This window comes from Penicillium canariense, assembly GCF_028826845.1.
Source record: "Penicillium canariense strain IBT 26290 chromosome Unknown utg000006l_segment0_segment0, whole genome shotgun sequence".
Lineage (NCBI taxonomy): Eukaryota > Fungi > Ascomycota > Eurotiomycetes > Eurotiales > Aspergillaceae > Penicillium > Penicillium canariense.
In genome coordinates this window covers 2729782-2756477 of record NW_026622733.1, presented here as the reverse complement: position 1 = coordinate 2756477, position 26696 = coordinate 2729782, and the positions used below count along the sequence as shown (strand labels likewise).

The following is a 26696-nucleotide window of genomic DNA, read 5'->3' as shown; positions in this document are numbered from 1 at the left end:
AACACTCACTTCGATGCCTCAGTCTCTCCATCTCTTGCACTCGCATGTGGAGTTTGCCATTCAGCACAAACAGCTCGAGCCAACCCTCCAGATTCGGCAGGTACGATCTTGTCGTGACTGCTTTACCATGGATCAACGCAAATGCCAACAAAGATTCAAGCTATTGCTACCCGCCGGTTTTGGCTGTGGCTCTCTTCGAACCACTCCGCTTCTCCCAGTCACCATGTTGCTCTCAGCGGTGTTGCGGCTACTTGCATCACTCTTGTTTGCACCCCTTTCCGGCTTTGCACGATGGCCCGTCCAGACTCGACCGGGCAATATCTTCATGGGATGGCCACCGCCCCCATGGGATGCGACTTATGACTACGTGGTGATCGGAGGTGGCACAGCAGGCATCACCGTGGCTGCACGTCTTGCCCAGGGTGGGTATCAGGTTGCTTTGGTCGAGGCAGGCAGCGACTACGAGTCGAAGCATCCAATCTCCCAAATCCCAGGAGCGGCGACAATTGGGATCGGGTCGAGCATTACCACTGCAACCTCGGTGGACTGGAAGTTTGTTGCGCAGCGAGTGCCCGGGGCAAATCATCGGGACATCCACTATGCGCGAGGGAAATGCTTGGGGGGATCGTAGGTCATCACTACCTCCAGCTTAAGCGACAAAATACTGATGTTCAGCCTTGTAGATCGGCGTTGAATCTGATGATTTATCAACGGTTGGTCATGGGCTATTTTTGGAAAAGGAAAAGGACTAGCGCTGAACCTTTCATCCAGCCCGTCGGAAGGTGCAATGCAAAAATGGGCAGATCTTGTCGGAGATCCCAGCTACTCCTTCCAGAATACCTTTCAATACTTTAAACGGACGGCGTCTTTCACACCTCCTGAACACAGATCTGAAAATGCCAGAAGAACGTACAACGAATCAGCATTCGACATATCTGGCCAGCCGCTAGAAGTTTCCTATCCTCGGTTTGCAATGCCGTTCTCCAGCTGGGTTCGTCGGGCGTTGACTGCGATCGGCATGGAAGAGACTCAAGACTTTAATACCGGTTCTCTCAGGGGCCATCAGTTCTGTTCAATGACCATCCGGCCAACAGATGAATCAAGAAGTAGTTCTGAATCTGCCTTTCTTCGGTCCCCGCGCAAACTGGACACATTGGCTATATACGAAAACACGCTGGCAAAGAAGATCTTGTTCGGCGATGATAATAGGGCAATTGGCGTAAGAGTCCAACAACTGTGGGACTTCACGCTGCATGCAAGACGCGAGATCATTCTCTCTGCGGGGGCATTCCAATCTCCTCAGCTACTGATGGTTTCAGGGATTGGGCCTGGAAGTATCCTTCATGAACATAAGATCAAACCAATCGTGACACTACCGGGGGTGGGTCAAAATATGTGGGACCATATCTTCTTTGGCCCGTCATACCAGGTCTCCGTCGACACGTTCACCGGGATGGCTCAAAATCCAATTCGGTTGGCCGCTCAGGCGATGATCTATACCATCTTCCGGGATGGAATGTTGACCAACCCATCGGCTGACTATCTTGCCTTCGAAAAGCTTCCACGCTCGTCACGATCTAACTTGACTGCTCGAGATGAGTATGAGCTATCCTGGTTTCCCGAAGATTGGCCCGAGGTTGAGGTGAGACCCCCGTCCATGGCCGCACCTGAACGGAGGCTCAAATTCGTTCAGTATATAGCGGCTTCTGCCTACGTTGGGAATTTTTCGGACCCATTTAGTCAACAACCATGGACTGGTCAGTATGCCACTATCATCGCGAGCATGGTTGCTCCTACGTCGCGTGGAAATGTGACGATTCGCTCCGCCAACACAGCAGATTTACCGATCATAAACCCAAATTGGATGGATACCGAGTTAGATCAAAAGCTCGCAGTGGCCACGTACCGACGAATGCGCGACATCCTTCAGATGCCAGCCATCCTGCCCGTACTGATTGGGCCCGAGTACTTCCCAGGGTCCAAGTACCAGACGGACGCAGAGGTTCTGCATGTGATTAAGGACACGCTGATGACAATCTACCACGCGTCCTGCACGTGCAAGATGGGGACTCGAGATGATAGTCTGGCCGTTGTTGATCATCGAGCGAGAGTCTTCGGGGTCACCGGATTGCGGGTGGTCGATGCTAGTTCATTTCCATTCCTTCCGCCGGGTCACCCTCAGTCAACTGTTTGTAAGTATGTTTTCACCTGGTAGCATGAAGAGTGGCCCTAACAGTCTTCAAGATATGCTTGCCGAAAAGATCGCCGCCGATATTCTAGCTGCCTAACAGTACTATCGTGATCAAATTTCCATGCATTACGAACCGATTATGGGGGTTGGAGAAACTTTACGAGCTCACGTATCATTGATTGAACGAATGTCATTTTTGTTATCCTTCTATCACCACATATCTTCTAGGTACACCTGGCTTAAAGTATCAAAAATGTTGTAGTCACTTGGCAGGCAGTCAGGTGAGAAAGCGAAGCCATGGCCACTAGCAAATAGTTCCGCCGAATTTGGAAGATTTTGGAGAGCATTCAGGCTGACGCCGTCGAATGTGGGCACAAAGGGCTGATTCAAATCGCCACCAGGATTAGCAGGCACTGGATTTTGAAGATGAAAAGCGAGAGGATCTTCGACTATGAGGCCTTTTGGATCGAAGAACGCATCAAAGGACTGGAAGGGAACTATTCCGGATTCAAATGCTTGGTTTTGATCCATCGGTCGCGAGGCGAGGGGGCATGGAGGGGGACGGTAGTCATTTGGTGGACATGGTATACGGCTTCCATAGCGTTCACAGTATACCTTCTCTAGATTCATTCCAATACGCTTTGCGATATTCCACGATGTCGAAAGCTCTCGTAAGACCTGGAAACACAATCCAGCTGCGGCATGTGGGGATAGAGTCCGAACGCCTTCTTCGGCCGGGCTGGACTTGGCATAGTTCTCCGCGGAGCAGCATTTCTCGATAATAATCAGGGCTGCAGACAAAGTGCAGTGTGCAGCGGTGATGGGACTGAGTTTGAAGCTGCCAAATGTCTGCCTGTACTTTTGCGCGACGGCAATCATCGATCGGACTGAAGCACTGCACGCGGCCAGTGCTTTCTGAGATCGGGAATGCTTTGGTGGGTTTTGGGCTTCTTCTGGAGACTGGATCGGTGTCTCACTTTCATTAGCATTGGCGGAGGGATTGTCGCTAAGGAACGGACCACAGAGCAAAAGAAACGCTGTGTGGTAGACCATATAGAGGGTATAGGCGTGAGGGAATCGTGAGGGTCCAGCAATTCGTTCAATCTTGAGTTCAAGGGGCAGGTCGTAGTACCATGTCTTCAGCTCGAGCACGCATGAATCAAAGAACGCTGACCGTTGGTGAGGGTGAATGAGGGGCTTTGGGGACCAGCTAGCATGACAAAGTCAGACACAAGTTAGGCTTCCTGCATAAATGATAAGCGCCCACTTACAGAGAGCTAAGGACCCTCTCTAGGATTCGACACAGATCAATCATAGATCTGTGCAATTGTATAACGTCTTTTTGGGACGCCCCCCGTGGCTTGCCGTCGGCAGAAGGAAGATGCACATCCGATGCACATTGGAGGAACGGTTTTTTCACAGCGCCCTGAGACTCCTATTCAACAGTCAATATCGCCAACTAACTATCTCCATATAACCAAGGAATAATACAAACCAGCAATGTGCAGACTCGGCCAGTATAGCTGGCTGACAGCTTGTCATGGCAGTACAGTGCCCAGTATATTTGTCGTCGCAGCTCGACTTCGATAGCCGGGAGAGCAACAGCCCCGGCAAGGACTGCAGGGTCCATGTTGAATCCCATGTCCAGAGCAAGACGGCTAGCCATTCCTTGGTGAAGCCACCCCGCAGCATCTGATCCCATTGCCTGGAAATGGTTGACGGTTAATTCCATCACACCTTTCCGGAAAAGTCCCTCGGCTTACTTACGATGTAGACCATTCCCATGATGGCCAATGATTGAATTGTCGTAATTTTTGGCCACCGGAGATCATTTTGGATCAGTTTCTCGGCGTTGTCGATGAACATCTTGCCAGCTGTGTTTGGATCAGCCGGATCAGATCGCACTTCGATACGATCGCAATATCGCGAGCCCAAAGCGAGAATGCAGTTTAACAGTAATGGGCTAGAATATCGCCCGCCACAGGCTAAACTCTCTCTGAAAAGTTTCTCATTCACCACTTGGTACCATGGCTGCTCCCACTCAAAGTAGAGGTCGATTAAATGGGCTTGCAGTTCTTCTGACGCCAGATTGTCATCTGGCATGCCTTGAGTTTCATTAATCCGTGTTTCGTATTCCTGTATTGGAATTGCAGGGGATTTTGAGTCGGCAGTGTAATAGTCTGTGCAATAAGTGTCGATTTTGTATGCTTCCTCGCTTGGCGAATCTGCAGGCTGTCAGTGTACCTTCTTCCACGAAAAATTAGAATCGGCTGACCGTTTCCTGGCGAACGAAAGAGCAAGCGCCCACTGGTTGGCCCAAAGTATCTGACTTCACCATCTTGATCGAAGTTTAAAGACTCGTCTAAGGTCAGTGCACCGTCAAAGGTTACACATATATCCTCCACATTCGAGGACGCAGCTGTACCGCTAGAATCAGGTGCTCGCCCTGAACAGTCGCCCTTGGCCAGTGATTGGGCAATAGCGGCATCTGCATCAATACCATGAGACTGTAAAACACGCTCCAACAGCTCAATCCGGTTTCTCAGCATCACCACGTACGACTTCGGCGCGGGCTGCCTGCCATCTTCCGCTGTAGAATACTGGCATTGCAGGCCCCTGTCCAAACAGCGAGAACAGGTTGGGCGAGCTCCATCACACTTCCAATCAAATTTGATCAGCGATATGGTCGAAAAGGAAATGTATGTAGCAGATCGTCTTCGACACTACCTTTGCTCTTCGGCGGCGACATTCCTCACAGGCTCGTGACGTATATTTTCTTCCGGACCGCTTGCTCCGGGCTGCAGGGTCATTCGCTGGCACTGCAGGAGGCATTTGATGAGTTGTCCATCAACTGAAGGTCCGAGACCGTCTTTCGAGAGGGAAACCTCTATATAGAGGGCGAGAGGCTGATGGCCAAAGGATGGAAGTTGATATTACAAAGCAGCCTGCCGATGTTGACACCTCAGAAATATGGCATAACGGCATTTCAATTACCGGCCTGAGGCGAACCCTTGGTTCCCCCATCCTGACGCACCACAATCTGAGCTACTGCTTTTGCAGCTTCAAGATTTTAAAGAACCTTTCTAATTGAGAACTGTGAGTTGTAGGCAGTCCTGATATAATATCTTCAGCAGAAAAGGTCCCAGGTAAGCGAGCGGGGCATCATGATGGAGCGAACAGAACGATACATTCAGCGTCTAGACTATGCATTCAATTGTCAAGAATGAGAAAGGATATTTGAAGTCAAAGTCGAAGTTATAATATTCTCTTTTATCTACCCTCTGGCTGGCCAGATACAAACACGAATGCCACCATCCAGCAAAAGCGAGGTTCTTGCTAGAGCATTATTAGCGTCACAAGCTTTTACCACCCAATCGAAACATAAATCGATGTTGCTCATTGATATAGATATAGATGAAGGTCCAGCCTCTTTGGGTTTGTATCGGTACTTTCAGTGCAGCTTAGGTTAATGCCCTTGGGCTTCCGCTTGGCCCCTTCAATTCAAACCATCTACGGTACAGTTTTAGATCGCATTTCGTAGTGATATTTTATATTAAATCTAAGAGGAGAGGTAAGGTAAACACATACTGTGCGCCTACTGGGATTGGCTTTGAGAATGGATAAAAGCAACGTAATCGACACCGCAGTACATAAACAGCGAAAGGATTTCGAACACTTGGGATAGTAGAATCAAGGTGATCAACAAGGAGGCGGTTTTCTTGCTACTTTGGATCACTGGTTAGAGGTAGGATTGGACTGAGGTCGGATGGCCAATGCAGACCAGCTAAAGAGAAATCTATCCAGTAAGGCAGAATCATTAATGACGATGAGAACGAAAGGGGAGCAAATAGACCAGTACAGCAGTGGTGAGATTGTTTATCGTGTACCAGCCGGCCATTGGAGGGTGGCAATTCAACCCTTGGTGAATTCCGGTGCCCAACCCCGAGCAGAAATAGCCAACCCAATGAAGGGCCATACAGGAGGAGGGCAACGTATCAGAGTGCCCAGATGAGGGCCAGGGTGGGCGCCCGGGCGAGCACGCAGGCGTATGCATGTACACGTGTCAGTCATCAAGCGGCGTCCAATTAGACGCTCTTTTTTTGAAGATGAGACCAGCATAACAAAATATCGCCAGCGATTGTAAATTCCCATACCTTGACGAACTTTACGAGACTTACGGTACGTACATGTACTGCAGAAATCGAATCACATGAAGATCTCAACTGGCCGGTCCACCGGGACTTTGTTCCTTAGATTGGAAACTTCCTATGGCACCACTCGGTTTTACTCAGCTGCAGCATCAGTTTTGACTCCTATCATCCGTGACTACGCAATATAGACTTCATGGCAGAGTTCAAATTGCGGCAATGGAATCATGCAGCGAAATAAAACCAACGAATGACATGACCTCCTCCAAAATGAGGAAATCTATGTAGCTGAGGAGACTACCCAGGCAAGTAGCCTAGAGAGCTAAATAACAGCCGCAGGCAAAGGGCATCAACATCATTGTCGCGAGCAGTAGAAGATAGCTCAGTATACGGACGGTGTACCAAATTAAACTCCTGTGAGATGTGTAGAAAACTCAACGGACAGAGGTCAGACTTACGGTCTAGACAACAGCTGGAGTCGGCGGATTTCGACGCCGATTTGCCGAGTGCACCTTAGGCCCTCCAGGTCATTCAAGCAACTCGACTGATTCCGTATAACCCTTGATGATTGGAGGATATTATTGGAGAACATCCATGCTAGCGGTATTGAACAGCCAAACATTGGTGGAGTGGGCCGATCATAACCCGCTGTCGGCGGGGCCACATAAGGTATCGGCGTACTGTAAGCTGGATCATGACTGGTTCTCACATTCGTATTGAAATCATACTAGTACACACATAACTTTGAACCGCTTGGGCAACCACGCCTGAAAAAGGGTGAACTCGCTTGGGGAACCCGGGTTGAAAAAGAGTGAGCCCGCTTGGGAAACCCAGGCAACCCTCCAGGATTAAAGGCTTGCCCTCTTCCTGACCTCAGTCTACCTGACCCTCTTCCTGACCCTCTGGAACACGCGGAACAGCATGCCTGCGTCGTGTGTCTATATCTGTCCACCCTCCTCCCCATTCATAACCTGTTCCATATTTTCAGCTTCAGTTCGTTTGCAAACCTCTTCCTTTTATGCAACAGTCGTGTTGCATCTCCCCAACCGGACGGCAGTTTCCTATGCCAGATCCTCGACTCATTACATCCCATCTTTTTCCTCGAAAGCTAACCGAGAGGAGCCCGGCAGGTTCTCAATGGCGTGACAATCCCCGACTTACTACAAGTGTCAGCAGGTCAACCTCTCATCGGCCCACCATAACGAGAATGCAGAAATACAATCAAGCGAGTTAACTATCACCGAGACTACTACCAATTGAATGGATCAATAAGGCCTGCACTCTGGCTGGGAGAATTGGTAATAACCCTTTAGAGCCGGGAAGTTAGTCAAACTTGATCTGATTAGAGGAAGTCCATGGCAGTTCACGTTCCTCCTAGCCAGGCCCATTCATCAGGTGGACGGGAGCCGAGGGCTTTTTGCAAGTGACAGCAGATTCAGATGAGCATCTCTGTACGCTCTATTGGACGAACGTCTGCTCGACTCGGCATCGACTCGCAGCACGACGGTATGCTCTGCCTTAGTTTGACCGAAGTATTGAGGACTCCCATGACCAATGACATGAACTAGGAATCCCATGGTTTTCTTACCAAGTGATCTTGTGCAAGAGCTGTGGAATACGAGTTACAGGAAGAAAGGCCACAGAAGCAATGAGGCCAGTCCAGATCTATGATGGTGACAGACTGATGAGATACATTTAGAGGAAATCACGGGATACAGTACAGCGTCTAATTGTCATTGACTGGGTTGGGCTGAGGGGCTATCTGAAAATCCAAAACACTATATCCCGAACCATGACACCTGATAATACCGAGCCTTCTCCATACTCCTGAGGACCAGTGGAACCGAGGTTCGCACATCTGAAGACAGCAAAAGACAAAAGCAACCCAAGTATGGCGGCAAAAAGCGGTCTCAGCCGCTTCGAGCCCATCCGTGTCGAAGACAAAGATGGTCCCGGAGCTTGTCTAGCCGACCAAAAGCCTTCGTGCACTGGGTGCACTTAAACAAGTCTGGCGAGATATGCGTGGACCTGATGTGTCGCATCAGACAGTCCTCGCGGGTGAAGCCACGACGGTCCCTGCACCCAATCCACCCACACCAAAGGCGAAGATCTTGTCCACCGCCACCATTAAAATCAGCCCCTTGTCTGCCACAGAGTGACGTCAGATCATCAATCACAGAATGAAAATAAGGTCGTCGTTTGTCACGAGCTTACCTCGCATCTACTTCAAAATAGGCCGGAAGATGCAGTTGGCTGCCGGTCTGAAAATCGACACTCCCAGCCGCGCCACTCATTCCATCGACGTTGAATCCATTGAATCCAAAGGCCCCCATGACGGAGGGAGTTTCCAAGGGGTGGGTATTACCGTTTGGCATCCACCCGATGCCTACACTCCCAGCTACGTCGATGGCGCCGTTGGTCGGGGAGAGCGGAGTTGGGCCGGGCCAGGCGCTCGCGCCGCCATTGTATTGAGCTGATGGGATTCGCATAAACGGGGTAAGGCGTGCCCGGTCCACGAACGGCTGGCTTTGCTGTGTAGTTGTCGGCCATACTGAGGTAAAGGCGGGTTGCCGCTGCGGAGCAGGAGGCGGTCCTGCTGCCGCCATCGGCGACAATGGAGTAACACGAGCACAGTGGTTAGCTCGTGGGGTAAGGTTGGATGGATTCATGGTCCAGAAGGGATCTTGAATCTGGTTCTTGGAAGCGAGTACAATGTCTGGGGGGCGGGTTTTTGGTGTAGAAGTTGAGTGGAAGGAGAGGAAAGCGTGCGCACGGCGATCTCGACATCCGGGCCATCCAAAAAGAGTGGTGGAGCAGGTGTAGCAGGTGTAGCTGGACCCAGTTATGGATTAGATAGCTTTGATTGGATGCCTCGCTGTAAAGAAACTGACTACACGTGAGTTTAACTATGTCTTCTTTTCTATCCTCATCCTCACACAGTTCATTTTCATTTCCTCGTTCATCACTCTGTCTTTGTCTACTCACACTACAAGTCATTTGTGTCTATTTTTCTTGGGAATCCATATCAGCACCTTGTGTTCAGTTCCAGCGCTTGGTGAATGTGTACCGCACAGAGATCTTATATTAAAACCGGAAAGGCCAATACATAAAACGACGGCCTGAATCAGTAGTACGACGCCCCTAGTCATTCCAGTATCTGCAAAAACATTCAGTGTTCAAGAGAGGTCTTGTACTGCAAATTTACCAGCGCAAATTCGCACTTGGCATCGGTAATGCAGTGAAATGACTGAGGTCCCATTGAGTTATTTATCATATTGCTACATAACGATTTACGTGGGTATACCCTAGCATTATCGTCGAATTACAAACACGTTCCTTCTCCCCCCCCAAACCTGAGTACAATTTTGTCCGTATATTTATCCTAATCAGCCATTACGGAGATACAGTAAAACCACCACCTAACGCACGACTTGGAATAAAAGCACAGCGTGCGAATTGGAATCTCGCCGGTGGGGAGCCTCGCCCGGGTGAAGGTGGCTGCAGACAATCAACCCAGTCCCGGGCCCGAAACGAGTTCTCGAGGCGGCGGAGTACCAGTCAACAAATTCATTGGAGTACTTGGTGCTTTCCCAAAAAAAAGGGATCCAGCTTCGCTGCATCATCACATGCCCCGATCTCGAAATACACTAACCCAAGTGCGCAAATGCCACATGCAAGAATCGGCATGCTCTGCTTTCTCCACAATTCGAGCCCTGCCTCGTCAATTGATTCACAAGAAGACCTTATCAACCTAGTATAAGAACTCCGAGATGGCATATCGTAGCAGGCATATTCGGACCTCGCTATTCAGCGTCATCCTGGAAGGCTAAATAGTGGACTGCATACATATATTCTCGCAGTCCGAAAGGGGTGCTCTGTGTAGGTGCCATAGCCGGGAAGTCGAGTTATGCGTCACGCTAACCTATATAGGTGAGTTCGTCGGTAATTGGCTTGGCAAACCGCTATGCAAATCTCAAAGGGATCAGTGTAATCTATTACTCTTCGTTAAAGCTGAATGTTTACTTAGATGTGCCTCGTGAAGCTCAATTATAGTCGCTGACTGGAGTTCTTCCCTTTGATCCATGCTTTCTGACATCATATGCTGACGTGGAGATGGAAATTTGAGTGCAGTGAGAATAGATTAGAATGGATCTTGTATATTGCCGGAGAGAGTGGCAGAGAGTGCAGTAGACGAAATCACCTGGAAAATTCATATCTTATGATTTTCCGCAACGACGTCTTTTGATAACCTTCTCGGGTGTCTTATTCTTAGTAGACTGTCTTGTATAGATGGTAAGTCTCCCGTCAACTCCGTCTAGGATTCACGCTCATAATCCCGAAACTATGTGCATTTTCTTGCGATATACTGCCTAGATTACACATGATCCGGCATACACCGATGATAGGCAAAACCATAGCGACAAATGTTGGGGTTCAACCATTGACACTAGGCTTGTCATTTAACATATAAGTTACACAACCGTGTAGGATGCATTCTCTGAGCCAAATTCGGACAAGTCGCATGAGTCGTAGCAAGATCAATACTATTTAGGTCACACAACAGACCGCGTATAAGCAGGTTCGAAATTCAGGATACAACTTGAATACATCGGAAACTGCAGCCATTTGGAAGGAACGAGCACGCTGTGAGAAAACCAGCTTGTCCGGACCCGCAGTATAAAGATAGGTGCTCACAATGCTCATTAAACTACTGAAAGATCCCATGGTGCGATTTTCGGGGGGGGGGGGGGATCTCCCGGAATATGGAAGAGAAGTAAAGTATGATGTTTACTAGTCGCAGTTTTCATAAGCATACAAGCAATATCACTACTGAAAGCACGAAGTGCCACATGGAAATGAGTCATAGAAGTATGCATCAAGGGGGCTTTGGCAACACAACCCTATTTAGACGAGTCGAGAGATACCTCCATCTGAGTTAAGTCAAAATGCATAAAGAAACAAAGGAATAATTCCGATATATGCAAGGGCCGAAGCATGGGAAGCTTTCGCGGCCAAGTCCCTTAGAAGACTCAAATCACAAAGTATGTCAGCGTGTGTAGCTGCCCAGGTAGCTTTCAGGTTCCACAAAATGAGGGTAGGGCGCAGCTGGGACGGCTGTTGTTCTGGCTGTGTTAGTCGCCCCTTCTAAGAGAAAATGCAGAGGGGACATCTGTCCATATATATTCCACGTTCATAAGATGCCTGCACGAATTCTGAATGAACAGCCCCATGGCGGACAGCTAGCTAGCGAGTCTAGTGATAGGTCTAGTAATATAGACCAATTGCCTCTGAGGTGCTATTTTTTAGTTCATAGCAGAAATAGATGCAGCGGCGACGACGGACATCGTTTCTTCGGTGCGTTCGATAGATTCGTCTGAGAACCTTGCATGCATGTATCAATGTCTACAAGTCTCCAGTAACTCTCAGGTAAGCAGCAAGTGCCAAGCATGGAGGTCTTGATCTAATAGGGGTCATTATAATGGTGAGTGCGGGTTGGGGCAGCCTGTTGTCCTTCAGATTGCTAAGGCCTCTTAACTTCAATATGTGCTCTGGAGCTCTGACCGACACATAGAATTGTATCGCATCCTTGACATGATTAAAAGTTCCGCAGAGCGTAAAGTCTCTGAGACATTCAAATGTCTCCAGGGCTTTGATTCTTCACTTGGTAGTGTATCCCCTTCATTATTCTTGTAGGAGGCTACATTAACTATTCAACTGATCTCTAACCCAACCAAACGTGACCAAGAAATATGTAATCCCAATGTAGTGGTGGTAATATGCCCTGGACGACGCTGGTTAATTGAGTACTTCTGTCGTGTGAGAGAAATCTATCAGTGTAACTGCAAAGACCTCCGTAGAGGATATGCTTGTCTTATACTCAAAGATGCGCGTGGAGCAAGACTACGTGCCTTGGTGGTGACATATTCCTTCTCTCCAGATACGAACAGGTTTTATTTTTCAGACAATATACCCATTTCGAATAGTCTGGCTTGCTACTGATTGAAAGCAGCGAGGATACCAGGGGGTATGCAGTTCCATTTTCTTTACCGGAAAGATGTGCCATCGACGTGGTTAATATAAATAGGTGACTGTCATAAACGATATAGATTTCGAAAAGGAACGAAGGGGAGGAAAATGGAGGAATCAAATTGTGGATAGGAAAGTGGCTCACCTAAATCTCACGACTGGATGCTTCGTGTAAAGTGGTATTAATAAACATTCTCACAGCTATTTACCTGGAATTATGGCATGATTGGAGTATATTCCCGATTCAGCTTTGTTTTGGATTCGACGTTCTGCCTGGTGGGCACAATGGTCTCTCATCTGCGTCGCACTATATATCTTTTGCCACCAGAAAAAGTACCTCTATCAACCTTACGGTAGCGGCCAGGCCGTGGATTGACGTATCACTAAACAAAATGAAAATCTCAAGGGAATGGCAAGATAGCTGTACATTTAAGATTGTCGAATGCCCAAGTCTATTTGGTTTATGGTAGAGCCTCGGGTTACAAATGGCCTTTCATCTCAGCTAGGCTACCCTGACATGGAGCTGGTCATCCGCTCGGCCAACACAGGAAAGACCTTGCCTTTGTCTACCCCCTTGATGCCGCCGGGGAATGCCTCCCGTGGATGGTGCCCCCTTCCTGAGCAAGGCCGGAGGACCATGCTGTTGAGTTTGCTATGACCCCTCGGGATTCCACCAGATTGTCGGTACGCCAAGAGCGGCATTGGTTCCGGATTGCGGCAGTTGATACTCCTCGAGATAGCTTATCAGATGGATGTCCCAGGCAAGGTTTTGCAGTTTCACGGACCCGTATGGAAATCCCGCTGCTCGTGTGGCTGTCTTCAATAGCCCATGGACCCGGAATAGATTGTGGGCCCGCTGTTGGCACCCAGCACCTTGACAACGGGCCACCCTCCCAGCCAAGCATTTCCGTTATTCCCACCGAGTACGTAATAGATCTTCAGGCCAACTTGGACCTCGTGCTTGCTAAGCCCGCTAATGCAATCCACGGCCCCCTGAGAGGCACCGGCACCCACCCCATCCCCACTGATCACAAGTGGATTCATGCAGGACGCCTGCGGTGACTCGACCTGATTGGGCCTCGAGAGTGGAGGGTGGGCATGGGGAGCAAAAGAGAAGCATGAAGTTTACTCGGGGGATATCATTGCAACTCCCTTGGTTATGAGGAGTCCGACTAGTCATGACGGGGGACGAACGCCCGGAGCTGCCTCCCTGGTCCAGCATGAGGCACGTTGAACCAGGATCTGGCGTAGTGGCGATGAGCTCATGTGCTCCTGATAGTTTCATCAAGACGGATAATCCTACGGTTGGCAAAGTGGATGGAAAGGTTCCAAATTTTGAGATGAGTTATCAGGTGACCATACCCCGCAAACCGGGGATCGGAAGGTGAAGAAACGGTGGAGACGTGGATCGACCACGGCCCACGGAACTCTGTGCGAACATTCTTGATTGCTCAGCATCAGAGGCGTGTTGGAGAATTTCTGAAATTCCAGTGGGAGATCCTTTCCCCGTCAGCTGACCCCCCCCCCCCCAAAACACAGGGCCAGTCTCCGGTCTCCCAGCGGCCCCAATCCCAGACGGATATGGATCATGGCAGCCAGTAAGGAACTGCAGGACAAAACATTGTGTGTACCAGCCGGTGCGACGGAGCAGTCGGATCCACAAGCACACAAACAGTTTGTGTCTCTCTTTCACCTCGCGACCTGAAGCCGAGTCGAGCGATGCCACTGTTGGGCACTGTTGATGCGCCCTGCACGGTCCACGTATCGGAACGCATCTCGTGCCTCGAGGGGAATTCGAATCTCGTGTGTGTGTAGGCAGTCAGACAAGCTAGGAGCCGGCGGTGGCGTCCAGTGGGTTTCAGAGCGGCGATGGGGTTCTTTCCCCCCTTGGCCGGTTTCAGGCTAGCGCGGAGCGCAGTGCCGGAATGACATCCCAATACGCTGCACGGTATGAAGGGATCGCGCGGGGATGGGACAATTTGGATATTTTGGGATGGACTGGAATAGCTCTGGCTATTTGGACGTGAAATCTCATAGCAATCAAGGGCAGGTCGGGCGTATGAGGTGCGGCAATTGTGGATTGACTGTCTACTGTGAGTTTTACCCACAGGTTGGTTTTTGCTGTCCTCGTTCGACTTCGTGTTTCCTTCTCCTGTCCCCTCTTCCAAGCTGAATAATCCTCGGTGCTTACGAATGGGATGCTTCCCCGAGGGGCCAGGGGGGTCAACCCAGGGATTTTATAGGTCGGAAATCATGGGATAAGGACGCAGTATGGAGTACTGGTACATACTTTCCCGATGTGTGTTCCTGTCCTACTTATCTCCTATCGAAACCCGAACAAAAGTACCCCGGGCCTAGCCAAAAGACTCCAAACCGTCGGATCCAGACTGGAAGCCATCCAGGACTAGCTGCCTGGCACGCACCACCACCATCTGCAGGCGAAGGTCTTCCAGATTGATCAACGCTATGAGCAAGGGTGTCAGCACAGGGTTCTTAGGTGTAATGTGTTTCCCCTCTCTTCCTAACCCCCCGGTGCCATCATCCTGACGTTGGAATGTATACTATTGTCGAGCATTGGACAAAAGAATTAAGGAGATGGCTGTCTCCATACTATAGAATGATAGATATATAATGATAGATCGCTTCTAGGCAGCGTCGACGTAGGAATAGCAATAGTCAACGTAATAGTCTCAGTCCCGTAGGAGAGTGGATGCCGCGGAAAGTGTGCAGGACCGACGACGCACTGCTGGGCGACCCAGTCGTTCTTCGCCGCCAATCACCGCCCTCCCTGAATGTCCACCCACCACTCCTCCCACCCCCCGTCGCCCTCATGAGAGTCTCCTCTTTCTCTGCTTTTCTTTGAATTAACATCCTCCAGCCTACACACTACTTATCCTCCTGGTTCTGCCTGCCCTCCTTTCTTTCCCTAGGCCCTTGGGTCAGCCTCCGCTGGGGTCGACGTCGATGATCCTGCGCGTCGCCTGTCGCGCCCATTCCCCGCATAGACACGGCTTCCGTTATCCTCCGTCCTCACAACAAGGCGTGTTTCAAGACTGTCCTCTCCTGCCCTGCACGGTGGATTGGCTAGCTGCGAGCTCCTCGCAGTGGCATTATTGAAAACCGCGATTTGCTCTGCTCGCACGCCATGGCCTATTGATGTTACGGATGAATCCATAGCCTCGTCTCTCCAAGAGCCACCGCTCTGCCCACTAGCAGACGGTTCTGCTTGGCTCCCCTTGACAACTACGACAAGAAAAATACCTCTTATTTCCCCTCGTTCTCGTGATCCTCAGTCATACGGTCTCACCCGTCCGTTTTCGCTTTTGGCGGCCGTGCAGTCCAGTTGAGTTCTCGAAGTCAGCATGGCGGACAATGGCTCTCCAACCCCCAATTCCTCGCGCCGCCGGCCGTCACGGCCCTGCGGCAAGAGGCTCGGAACATCAACCCGGCCATGTTGCGGACGCTAAGTGAAGACATGCGAGAGGAGCGTGAAGAGTTGAAGGAAGCTGCCGAACAGACCCTGAACATTATTGTGAATCTCGACTTGGAGGGCCGCATCAAGTGGGTGAGCCCATCGTGGAGACAGGTCGTCGGGTCGGCGCCCGAGTCAGTCGAAGGCCGCATGATCTCGGAGATTCTAGTTGGAAACAAGGATGTCTTTCGCGACGCTATCGGAGCGATGAAGGAGGATGACTCGCGTAGTCGGTTCATCCGCTTCTCGGTGCAGATGGGGCCGGACTCGGTCCTCAAGTACGCGCCTGAATCGCGGCCGACCGAGTCGGAGAATGTTACGGAGCAAGAAAAGGCCACAGAGGAGAAGTCGGCCGATGAGAAGACGGAGCCTTCGCAGGCCGAAGGCGAGGATAATCGTGATGTGCTCACCATGGAGGGTCAAGGCATCATGGTGTACGATCAGACGGACGACGAGGCTGGACATGTATGTGCCAATCCTTTCAACGTCCCTAAAACTAGTTTCTCCGTGCTTTTCTAACGTTCATACTCATTCCGACAGTCTATGTGGATGCTCCGACCGTTTACCCAACCCCGCGAAGTGACCATCGACCTTCCACCTCTGCTCGTGGAGTCATTAGGCGTCGGCGCAGAGGTGCTAGCGAACTACCTGACCGAGCTGGCGGAGGCCGCAGCCAACGAACCCGATCCTTCCAAACACCCTGCTCCCATTCCAGTGCTGTGTCGCATTTGCGAACGCCAAATCACCCCGTGGTGGTTCGAGAAACACTCCGATCTCTGTCTGCAGGAACATCGGGCTGAGATGGACGTTCAGACCGCGCAGGAAAATCTCAATGAACATCGCCATGCGATTGTGAAAGTGCTGGATGCCTTGGAGGCTCGTCAAGGCCGGCCTTTAATCGGCAGCGATCATTTCACGTTGCCCACCCAGCCGGAGTATAAGGGCTTGCCCATCGGTCCGTCGCCTGCCAGCTCTGCACCATCATCAGATCCGGTCTCAGGCGTGAACTCAGCCCCAGGAACACCGCCTCGCTCCCGTGATCATTCAGCCTCAGGTATAAGTCCAGCACGACCCCGGGCATTCACTGTTCGGCGGCCGCTGGCCCGCATCGTGGAGCTGGTGCTCGATCTCTGTGATACCGCATTAGAAATCAGCATGCCTATGATCAAGGAGTCACAGCGTCCGGAGAATGCGGAGGACTTCAGGACCTTGTCTCCGCAGTCTGAATCCCGAATCTCCCAGGTGATTCAGTGGCAGTCTCCTAGCTCCAACACATTGGAACAGGAACGGGGCTTAGCCGCCTTGGCCTTTGATACGGAACAAATTGCAAAGGCCAAAGTCGATGCTGTTGTGCGTCACCGCAAGATTGTTGAATATGCAGAGCGCATTCGAATTGAATATACTGTCCTGGTGGAGGAGTGCATCACAGCTGCTCTAAACAAGGCTGAGCGCATAGCTGCTGGCCAGCTTAGTGATTCCTCTTGCTCCTCCGACGAAGAGATGTTGCAGGACGCTGCTTTTGCCAGCGATGCAGATGTCAGCACCACTGGCGACAAAGAGGAGTTCCCACACCATCAAAGTCAAGAATCTTTGGCAACGCAGCCACAGCGTGCAGCGCCAACTCCGCGCAAGCCGGCTACATCGGCTCTCACAATGTCTATGCGCAACTCTCCTGATCTTGCCCTTCTCGCCCAAGGGGAGAGTAGATCAGCCTCTGTTGCGGTATCCACTGGGTCTAACAGCCCTATGGAATGCCCCACCCCGCGGTCGCATAAGAGTGCTGCTGGCTTATTAGGCACCTCGCAACCCTCCCGGCGAGGTCTTTCACTGGCAGATATCGATGCGGGCGATAGTAGCGATAGCAGCATGCCGTCGTCTGTTTTTCCCGGAGCGATGCGAACGGATTCGCCTTCTTCTGAGAGGAGTTTCGACCGCAAGCGTAGAAGCCTGGTGCTTCCTGGACTATCAAGTTCTCCTCGTCGACAGCCGTCTCCTGCTCGGGTCTCTGGCCCCCACTCCCCACTACGAATGCCGAAACCCCGACTTTCCCATGGCGCAGAAAGTCTCCCTTCGCCCATCGTGTCTCCGTCCACATACGCTAGCGAATTGGCGCATCATTGCCGGCATCACCGCCGCCAGTCCTCGGCAACATCGTCAGACGTGGCAAAACCACCTCCATCTCCACGTCTGCCCTCTGTCAGTCAGCAGCCTCGCCCCGCGCCGCCGTCGATCAAAGACTTTGAGATCATCAAGCCGATCAGTAAAGGTGCTTTCGGTAGTGTTTATCTGTCCAAGAAAAAGTCCACCGGCGAATACTTCGCCATCAAGGTGCTAAAGAAAGCAGACATGATCGCGAAAAATCAGGTCACCAACGTTAAAGCCGAACGAGCGATTATGATGTGGCAAGGCGAAAGCGACTTTGTCGCCAAGCTCTATTGGACATTCTCGAGCAAGGAATATCTGTATCTGGTCATGGAGTATCTGAATGGAGGCGATTGTGCCTCACTTGTCAAAATCCTGGGTGGCCTCCCTGAAGATTGGGCTAAGAAGTACATTGCGGAGGTGGTTCTTGGAGTTGAGCACTTGCACAATCGAGGGATTGTTCATCGCGACCTCAAACCGGATAATCTTCTGATTGATCAGTCGGGACACTTGAAATTAACTGATTTTGGTCTTTCCCGGATGGGCCTCGTTGGCCGTCAGAAGCGTGTGTTGAAGAATCCGAATGAGCCAGCTCCTGATCTCCTCAAGCAAGGCCCTTTCCCTCGGGCCATGTCGATTGCTTCTTCCCGTTCTGCGTCTTTTGACTTCCAAGCCGGTTCCTCTCCCGGCTCGACCCCGTTGATCACGCCAGACACTGGGGCGAATGCAATGGCTCAGCCGTCTTACTTCAGTCTCAACCAGAGCGGCTTGAGTAGACAAAGCTCTCGTCGAGCGTCGGGCTATCGCAGTGATAGTGCTGGTAGTGATAGCCTGAACGGCATGTTTAGAACCTTTTCACTCAATGACACTGGAAATGAGGCCCCGGCACCTTCGCCCAGCATGCTCTCTACGAGTTTGGCCGAAGAAGAAGAAACGCACAGTGAGGCAGGCGAATCTCCTCATCTTTACCTTCTACAGCCAACATTCAGCAACCCAATGTTGCACAACACACCGCCGCAGCAGAGCATGCTTCCACCCGTGATGGCACTTTTCGACCCCGAGGACCATGACCGCCGCTTCGTCGGAACCCCAGACTACCTGGCCCCCGAGACTATCAATGGTGTCGGGCAGGATGAAATTAGTGATTGGTGGTCCTTGGGTTGTATCATGTTTGAGTTCATCTTTGGGTACCCACCGTTCAATGCCCCAACCCCTGACGAAGTCTTTGAGAACATCCTGCAAAGAAACATCAACTGGCCCGATGATCCACAGGAGTATACTAGCCCCGAATCATTGGATCTCATGAATCGGCTTATGACTTTGAATCCGCGTGAGCGCATTGGAGCCAATGTGGAGGAAAAGTTCCCCAATGGCGGCGCGGAGATTCGTAATCACCCCTGGTTCGCTGATATCAATTGGGATACCCTGTTGGAAGATAAGGCAGAGTTTGTTCCCAACCTCGAGAATCCCGAAGATACGGAGTACTTTGATGCTCGTGGTGCGACTCTCCAAGCCTTTGCGGAGGAAATGGAGGATGAGACTTCACCCCAGCCGCCATCAACTTCCGAGTCTTATCCCGATCGACCCCACGATGCGCTCTTCAAGGTGCGTTCGCAAGTCAATTCAATGAAACGCCCCTTAATGCCGCTGCACATTCCGCCCCATGTTCGCGATGCTCGGGATTCGCGAAGCAGGAGATTGAGTGAGCCAGCAATGGCCGATGACTTCGGCAGTTTCAATTTCAAGAACCTACCCATGCTTGAGAAGGCGAATAAGGATGTCATTCAGAAGATGCGCCAGGAGGCCATGCAGGTCCAGCACCGTCAATCCACGTCATCATCATCGGCTGGCCAAGCCCCTTTGACTTCCTCCCAGCCCTCTCTAGAGGGGAGCCCGCTGCCTATGTCACTGCAGCGTACTTTGTCACAGAGCAAGGGCAACAATCGGCCTTCCTCCCCGTCGAGTCTAAGCCAGGCCAATTCATCGCCGAGCCGTCCTTCTCAGCCGTCTTCGCCCTTGCTTGTTCAGTTCAGCACTGGCACGAACCACGAAAGACGGAAGACTTCTGGGTCTTCTTCGGCTGCGTCACACCAGTCAAGTGGTACCTTCCAACCCTCTTCCGCTGAGCAAGGGCGAATGCCAAATCTCCGTCTCGGCTCGGTCGCCTCATCCCCTGTCAAGGCCAACCGAATGCCGGCCCATTCACCTGATAAACATCCTTCCAGCCAGCGGCATGGAAGTGCACCAGCGAGCCGAGCTCGGTCACAGACAATCGGATCGCAAGACGGAGGAGATTTTCCTGGGCTGGCCAAGGAGACTTTCGTTCCGTCCCACCACAAGCGTCGCAGTCAGCTCTTTGATATTTCGCCTTCATCTTCTGACAACGAGGACCCTCGAACCAAGGCATTGCTCAAGGTCCAGCGCCGCCGCCAAAGCTCTCGACGCCTTTCGCAGTTCAGTATGCAAGATGGTCCATTCTTCCGCCCACTCGACGTTCTGATTTGTGAAGATCACCCTGTTTCGCGTTTGGTGATGGAGCGCCTCTTTGAAAGGCTTCGTTGCCGGACCATCACTGTCACTAATGGTGCCGAGGCCATGCGATATGCCCTTAGCGAAGTACAATTCGACATCATCCTGACTGAATACAAGCTACCCCAAGTCAACGGCGCCGACTTTGCGCGGATGGTGCGGGAGACTCGTAGTGCCAACAGACATACCCCCATCATCGCTGTGACTGGCTACCTAAAGGACCTCCCGGAGACCCATTACTTCGACGCACTCATCGAAAAACCTCCAACACTGTCGAAGCTCACGGAGGCACTTTGCAAGTGGTGCATGTGGAAGCCGCCACCAAAGGACTACAACCCTTCCTCTCAGCCTCTTTCCGTGCCGATGAATTCTGGTCGGATAAATTCGTTGGCGAATGATGACAGCCCGAGCTCGGCGTCATCTGGTTTTGTTCCGAACCCACCTAGCTCGTACCGGGGTTCCAGTCGTGATGACTCGGTGAGCAGCAGTGTTTTCGGTGACATGGAGTCCATCAAGCCGGACGAAGTCCCGGTGATCATCAGCCGCACCAACGATGACTGGGATCAAGGCCCAGGCGGGCTTGGTATCTCGGAAGATGCGCATCCCGGCAGCCCTGATCCCAAGGCCGTCCCAGTCCCGCATCTCTTACACGCCATGTCGGCACCTGCGGCCATGGATGGGAGTGGCACGCTGACCCCGCGGAAACAACGCTCCAGTGAGGCCATCCGCGCCAAGCGGAAGTCTTTGGAAAACAAGCGATACGAGTGTGCTGAGTCTGGCGATGACGAGGATGAAGAGCTTGGCAATTCTCAAACTCGCCGCAGTCCACCAGCTCGTAGTCGTCGTCCTGGCTCCAAGTTGGGCATCGAAATGATGCGCACTAACAGCCGTGGTAGCGTTGTTAGTGGCAGCGAAGAACTACTTAAGAAGGAACGCGAGGCTCTGCGTAAGGCTGGTGAGTCTGACACCGACGAGGGACCTTTGGGATCTCCTGCAAGCATGAGTCTCGAAGACCGCTTCGAGGGCATGAGTATCCCCGAAGAATCCGAGTACGACGAGCCCCTCAGCCCTAGAGACTCGCCTCCTGGGAACAAATTGCTATCCCCTCCTCGATGTCGGCCTTCTCTCACGCATCAAGATACCTCAATATACTCTGGGTCTACCTCCCACCCTTCTGTTTCAAAAGCCAGCTCTGAAAGCTTGGAACAAAGCCAGACCACGCCTCCACGGGACTTCTCCAAGGGGGCCAATCCCGGCCTGGGTGTCACTCCGATCACCCCGGAGCTCAAGGTCCCGGACGATATGTTAAGTACTGAGAGTAGCTCAGGCGTGGATACCGATACAAGCCCGACGCCGGATGCTGAAGCTACCCCGCGTCCGCTGCACCCGTCCCCGCCCCTGGACGCTGAGGCAACACCCCGTGCTCCGGGGCGATATCGCTCAGATAGGTCTTTCTTCAAACGATAGACCGGACCAGGGCGATGATCTTGATCCAACCGATCTACGAACACTCTTCACTTCTCTCTTCATAGTTTTGCATCCTGCCATATCCCCATTCTACCTTCGTGTAAACTCTTTCGTCTTTTCATTTATTCCCCTGTCAAGTCCAGCGGACCTGGCGTACCAAAGCAAGCGCACTCCTCATGTCTCTTATGTCTATGTTGTCCTTTTTGCTGGCTATTGCAGCGGGGTGTTCTGTCTTATTTTCGACTATGCGTCGGCTGGTGATTTTTTGGTTTGGAGTATCAATCCTGATTGCACTGCATCTTTGCTTCTTTATTCATATGCTCGACTTCATCTTCCTTTTTGTGCCAGTTGAAAAGTAGGAGCTGCAGTTTTGCTGGATGGGCATAGCATCACCGGCGCACTGCAATGTTTGAAATGGTTATGTACTAGGTATAGTAGAAGATTGCATGGCGCGCTTCTGCTGATTTTCAGGCAAAATTGAATTTCTTCATCTCCTATTCCTCTTCTTCTATAGATGAGCCTTGATGCTAAGGGCTTCACTGAACACATCCCCCAATTTGGCGACAGCATCCTCACTAATTTGATGGTGAAGCACAATCCGTTTACCCTCCAACTTGATCCCATGCCTGTTCCCGATATCGTTCCACCGTTGAGTCTCAACTCCAGCATGTTCCAAATCGACCCACACCTGATTTGTCTCGACCTTCCTCAATAGCACCCCTCCACGTTCGACCCACATCTTCCCAACGCGCAAAGCCAAATCATGAACCTTGCACAAAGTATCGCCACTTCCCCAGACACCAGACCCGAATTGCTCTTGCACAGCGACCCGAGCAGCCGCCGCCAATGGCCCGCATTGTCTCATCCCACCCCCAATGCTCTTTCTAAGTCTCCGCAGTTGTGCAATCAATCTTTCCGAGCCGACAACCATAGCACCCATAGGCGCACCCAAATTCTTACTAAAATCCAAACTTATCAAATCACCCAAACTACAATAATCCTTCAAACTCCCAGCACCAGCAGCAACAGCTTCCCAAAGCCTTGCACCATCAATATGCAGTTTGATCCCATATCCATGGGCCCATTTGCTAATCCGCCTAATTTCATCCAGGGGCACAATACTCCCTCCAGCGGTGTTCTCAATACTAATCACTTTCGTCGGGCACTTATGCACATCATCTGTAAGCACCGCTCGTTTGACAATATCCCCAAGACTCATATATCGGCCATTCGAAGGTCGCACTTCCTGCACCGCCGCGCCACTCATACTGATACTTCCCCCCTCGAAGTGGATAATATGTGCGCGAGAATCGGCCAGAACGGCGCAGGGAGGCTGTGTTAAGAGCGTTCGTAGGGCCAGTTGATTGGCCATGGTTCCGGTAATGACGAAGGCTGCGTCTTCATGGCCACATAGACTTGCGAGGTGCGACTCGAAGGAGCGGGTTGTTGTGTCTTCGCGGAAGACATCATCGTTGAGCGATGATTGTGCTATAGCAGAGAGCATGCCAATTGATGGGGTTGTGATCACGTCGCCTGGTCTTTTTAGAAAGGGCGAGGATTGACGTGAAGTGGCACTTACTGCGGAAGTCGATCGAGGATTTGTGTTTTGTGCCCCATTCTATGTTCTGGGGCCGTGGAGTGAACGTTTTGTCTAAGGTTTCTTGCGAGACCATTTCGAGTCTGACAAGGAGGGACAAAGTGGTACGCAGGAATCGGCTTTCAAGCTATGGACCCTTCACGGTGTGATATGTGATATGTGAGATGGCGAAATGATACGCCAATCAGCCTCAGCGTCTCGTGCTTTTCAATTTGGCCTCGGCCTCATGTCCCAAAGAGGTTCTTGGGAACGCCCCGCTAAGCTACTTGTGGGGTATGTAAGATGGTGCTCAGACCGTTCCGGTAACTCGATAATCTCACTGCAGAAGGGTTCTGGTCCAGTGCATTTTTCCATCACCTCATCTCGAGCCTACAGAAAGGCTTATCAATATGGATTATGGAGGTCCATCATATTTGCAAAGCTAATACTCTTAAACAGTATGTCCATATTCATGACATGGAATAATCTACTGTCTGTAGAATGGAAAGTATTTTAGCCGACTACTGGACAGGGACACTGCCTATATGCAGCCACCATCCCCGCAGGTACAGCAACCATTGTAAATTCTCTGTGGAATTCCAAATTTTACGTCGTACAAAGTGTGTCTATATGGCGTTTGACTTTCTCGGGACGCTCAGTAGTGCTGACAGTGCTGAAGAAGAATGCGCGCATACGTACCTGATTGGAGCACATATTTAAGGCCACCCGTCCGCAAGAAGTCTAAAGGTAAAGGCGGCACGAACCAGCTTTGTCTATGAAATTTACCCACATTCATCCGTTTGGATTGGAAGCCAATCGGTCTTTCGGGGAAATGATTCATGTTACCACACTGCAATGCCACACCGTTTTCTAGATCCGCGGCTTGGCTCGGAGAGTCAAAAGATTAACTGATTTTCTTTCCCAGCTACATGATAGTTTCTCTCTTTTCCTTGGCTTCGTTTTGTTCGCTTCCTTGTGTACATTAAGATTATGGAGTCGCACAATCTGCATCGGTCGCTTAAGGAGGCGAAGGAAGCGATCGCGGCTGTCCAAATTCAAATTTCTAAGGAGTCCGTCACTTCGGAGCAGCTTCTACATCATGGACTGGAATTATCTTCCACTGGCTACATACAATGGCGGCAGGACTGCAAGGATCACCCCCGCAATTGGTCTTTGTGGAGGAAGACTTATGATACGAGCATAGTGATGTTTCTAGAATTCTATACGTGAGTTTTGTCCCTGGCCGCCTTGGAGAAACAGTATCGCTAAGCGACTCGACTTAAAGAACAGCTATCAGCACGACTGGGGTGAGGATACTGGAGTGGCCCAAATATTCCAGGGAAATTGCTAAATATTCTCTTAGCCCTCAGCGGCAGAGTTGACGCAGGACATTTACGGGTCAAGGATACTCAATCTCGTTGCATTCAGCCTCATGTAAGTGTCAGCATGTCACATAACTACGAGTATGCTCATGAAGCCTCCAGGTACCAGATCGGACAGGCAGTGGGGGGCCTCGTTATACCACCTTGTTCCGAGCTCTTTGGAAGACACAAGCCGTATATCATCTCCTGCTCCCTGTTCAGTGTATCCTGCCTACTTGTTGGACTCGTTCCCAATATCGGCGCAGTATTTATGGGTAGATTCCTTGCAGGGCTTGCATCAGCCGTACCCTCAGTTGTTATCTCCGGAACCGTGGAAGATATATTCAATTCTGAACACCGAGTTTGGATTGTTTTGCTCTGGAATGCGGCCGCCACCGCCGGCCTTGCTTTCGGTCCGATCTATGCATCCTGCATATCTGGAGTAGTAGGCTGGTAAGAAACAAACCCGATTGAATCGATCGTGCGTCCTGCTGAGACTTGATAAGGCGATGGATATTCTATAGCGCGGCTATAGTTACCGCTATCAATACTGTCCTTATACTCCGCATGCGCGAAAGTCGACCCAGCAAGTTACTTCGAACGAAAATCAATCTGCTACAAGCCGAATGCCCAGGTGCTGAGCTCATGTTTCACTCCGCAGATCCCTTCCCAGACGTCGAAGCTTTCATCTACACCGTTTTCATTCGACCGACCCGAATGATGGTAACCGAGCCAATCCTAATCATCGTGTCGGCCCTGAGTGGAATATCGTGGGGTATCATATACCTCTTCTCGGAGTCTATAACTAGGGCCTACATAGCGCTTGGGCTCTCGAAATCGAGTGCAACATTGCCGCTGCTGGCTCTTGTTATCGGGATCTGCTTCGGCGTTTTCCCGCACATCTGGGACATCCACAAGCTGAGAGAAAAGAAGCGACAGAACCTTCAGATTGAACCTGAAGACAAAATCCTCGGCTTTGCCTTTGGGACGCCTGCACTCGCCGCAGGACTATGGTGGTTCTACAGCACGACTCCGCCAGTCCTCTGGGACTCCCATTGGGCGCTTCCTACTGGCGGTCTGGTGCTAGTAGGCCTGGGAGTAAATGAGATTGCATATACAATGAGCGGATATCTTACTGATACATACACGGTCTATTCAGCCTCTGCATTTGCTGGCCTGGCATTCGTCCGCGCCTTAGTTTCCGGGATCATGCCTCTGGTGGGATATGTTATTTTCGATGGGGAACAGAGCAGGCTTCCAGGATTTGTTATTGCAGGAATAGCCACTGCGTTTTGTTCGGTACCTTTTGTTTTCTTTCGATTCGGCAAAGGCTTAAGGCAGAGAAGTCAGTTTGCCAAATATAGTTTTGAGGTTCACATGCGGACCCAATTGGGCGAGCCATAGCTGCGGGATATATACGAATAGCGCGATCACCCCCAAAATCTAGCATTTCGAGCCCTGAATATACCAAAGTCATGTTGTAATATTTACCTTCTAGGATGCTTATATTGACTCTTCAGACACACCATTATGCATGTATTCATGCAGGCTTTGATCATGGAGATCATTGAGTAAAGACCATTGGACGTGGATTGAAATACACTTTAGAAGGACATGTGTATGGTGTCACACCCGATAGGGCTTTTTCCTCTGAACTAGTCTGTTAGACAGCTTGCGGTAAATTTGGTCCCAGTCTATTGAAGACTCAATCTTTCATCGAGTACATATTGAACGAATCAAGCTATGATCAACAGGTAGGCTGTAGACTGACGAGATGGTCACC

At 50.9% G+C, this 26696-nt stretch overlaps 6 protein-coding genes across 6 annotated transcripts; 3 read left to right on the top strand and 3 right to left on the bottom strand.

The window, feature by feature from the left end:
* Window positions 1-223: 223 nt before the first annotated feature.
* On the top strand, window positions 224-2288 carry N7482_008956 (GMC family oxidoreductase; the record flags this gene model as incomplete). The annotated part of the gene is made up of 3 exons (XM_056691080.1): window positions 224-627; window positions 772-2192; window positions 2245-2288. 3 exons carry the CDS (start codon window positions 224-226, stop codon window positions 2286-2288), a joined length of 1869 nt encoding a protein of 622 aa, XP_056540845.1.
* Window positions 2289-2401: 113 nt separating this feature from the next.
* On the bottom strand, window positions 2402-4798 carry N7482_008955 (fungal specific transcription factor domain-containing protein; the record flags this gene model as incomplete). The annotated part of the gene is made up of 6 exons (XM_056691079.1): window positions 2402-3401; window positions 3463-3626; window positions 3687-3896; window positions 3959-4416; window positions 4467-4698; window positions 4751-4798. 6 exons carry the CDS (start codon window positions 4796-4798, stop codon window positions 2402-2404), a joined length of 2112 nt encoding a protein of 703 aa, XP_056540844.1.
* A 3451-nt stretch (window positions 4799-8249) lies between these two features.
* N7482_008954 (uncharacterized protein) lies at window positions 8250-9008 on the bottom strand (the record flags this gene model as incomplete). The annotated part of the gene is made up of 2 exons (XM_056691078.1): window positions 8250-8484; window positions 8554-9008. 2 exons carry the CDS (start codon window positions 9006-9008, stop codon window positions 8250-8252), a joined length of 690 nt encoding a protein of 229 aa, XP_056540843.1.
* Window positions 9009-15817: 6809 nt separating this feature from the next.
* On the top strand, window positions 15818-21976 carry N7482_008953 (protein kinase RIM15; the record flags this gene model as incomplete). The annotated part of the gene is made up of 2 exons (XM_056691077.1): window positions 15818-16303; window positions 16379-21976. 2 exons carry the CDS (start codon window positions 15818-15820, stop codon window positions 21974-21976), a joined length of 6084 nt encoding a protein of 2027 aa, XP_056540842.1.
* Window positions 21977-22484: 508 nt separating this feature from the next.
* On the bottom strand, window positions 22485-23480 carry N7482_008952 (uncharacterized protein; the record flags this gene model as incomplete). The annotated part of the gene is made up of 1 exon (XM_056691076.1): window positions 22485-23480. One exon carries the CDS (start codon window positions 23478-23480, stop codon window positions 22485-22487), a length of 996 nt encoding a protein of 331 aa, XP_056540841.1.
* A 1062-nt stretch (window positions 23481-24542) lies between these two features.
* Window positions 24543-26212, top strand: N7482_008951 (uncharacterized protein; the record flags this gene model as incomplete). The annotated part of the gene is made up of 5 exons (XM_056691075.1): window positions 24543-24778; window positions 24838-24859; window positions 24916-24986; window positions 25037-25366; window positions 25420-26212. Coding segments are annotated over 5 exons (1452 nt in total), but the record flags the coding sequence as incomplete, so codon positions are not given.
* Window positions 26213-26696: the final 484 nt, after the last annotated feature.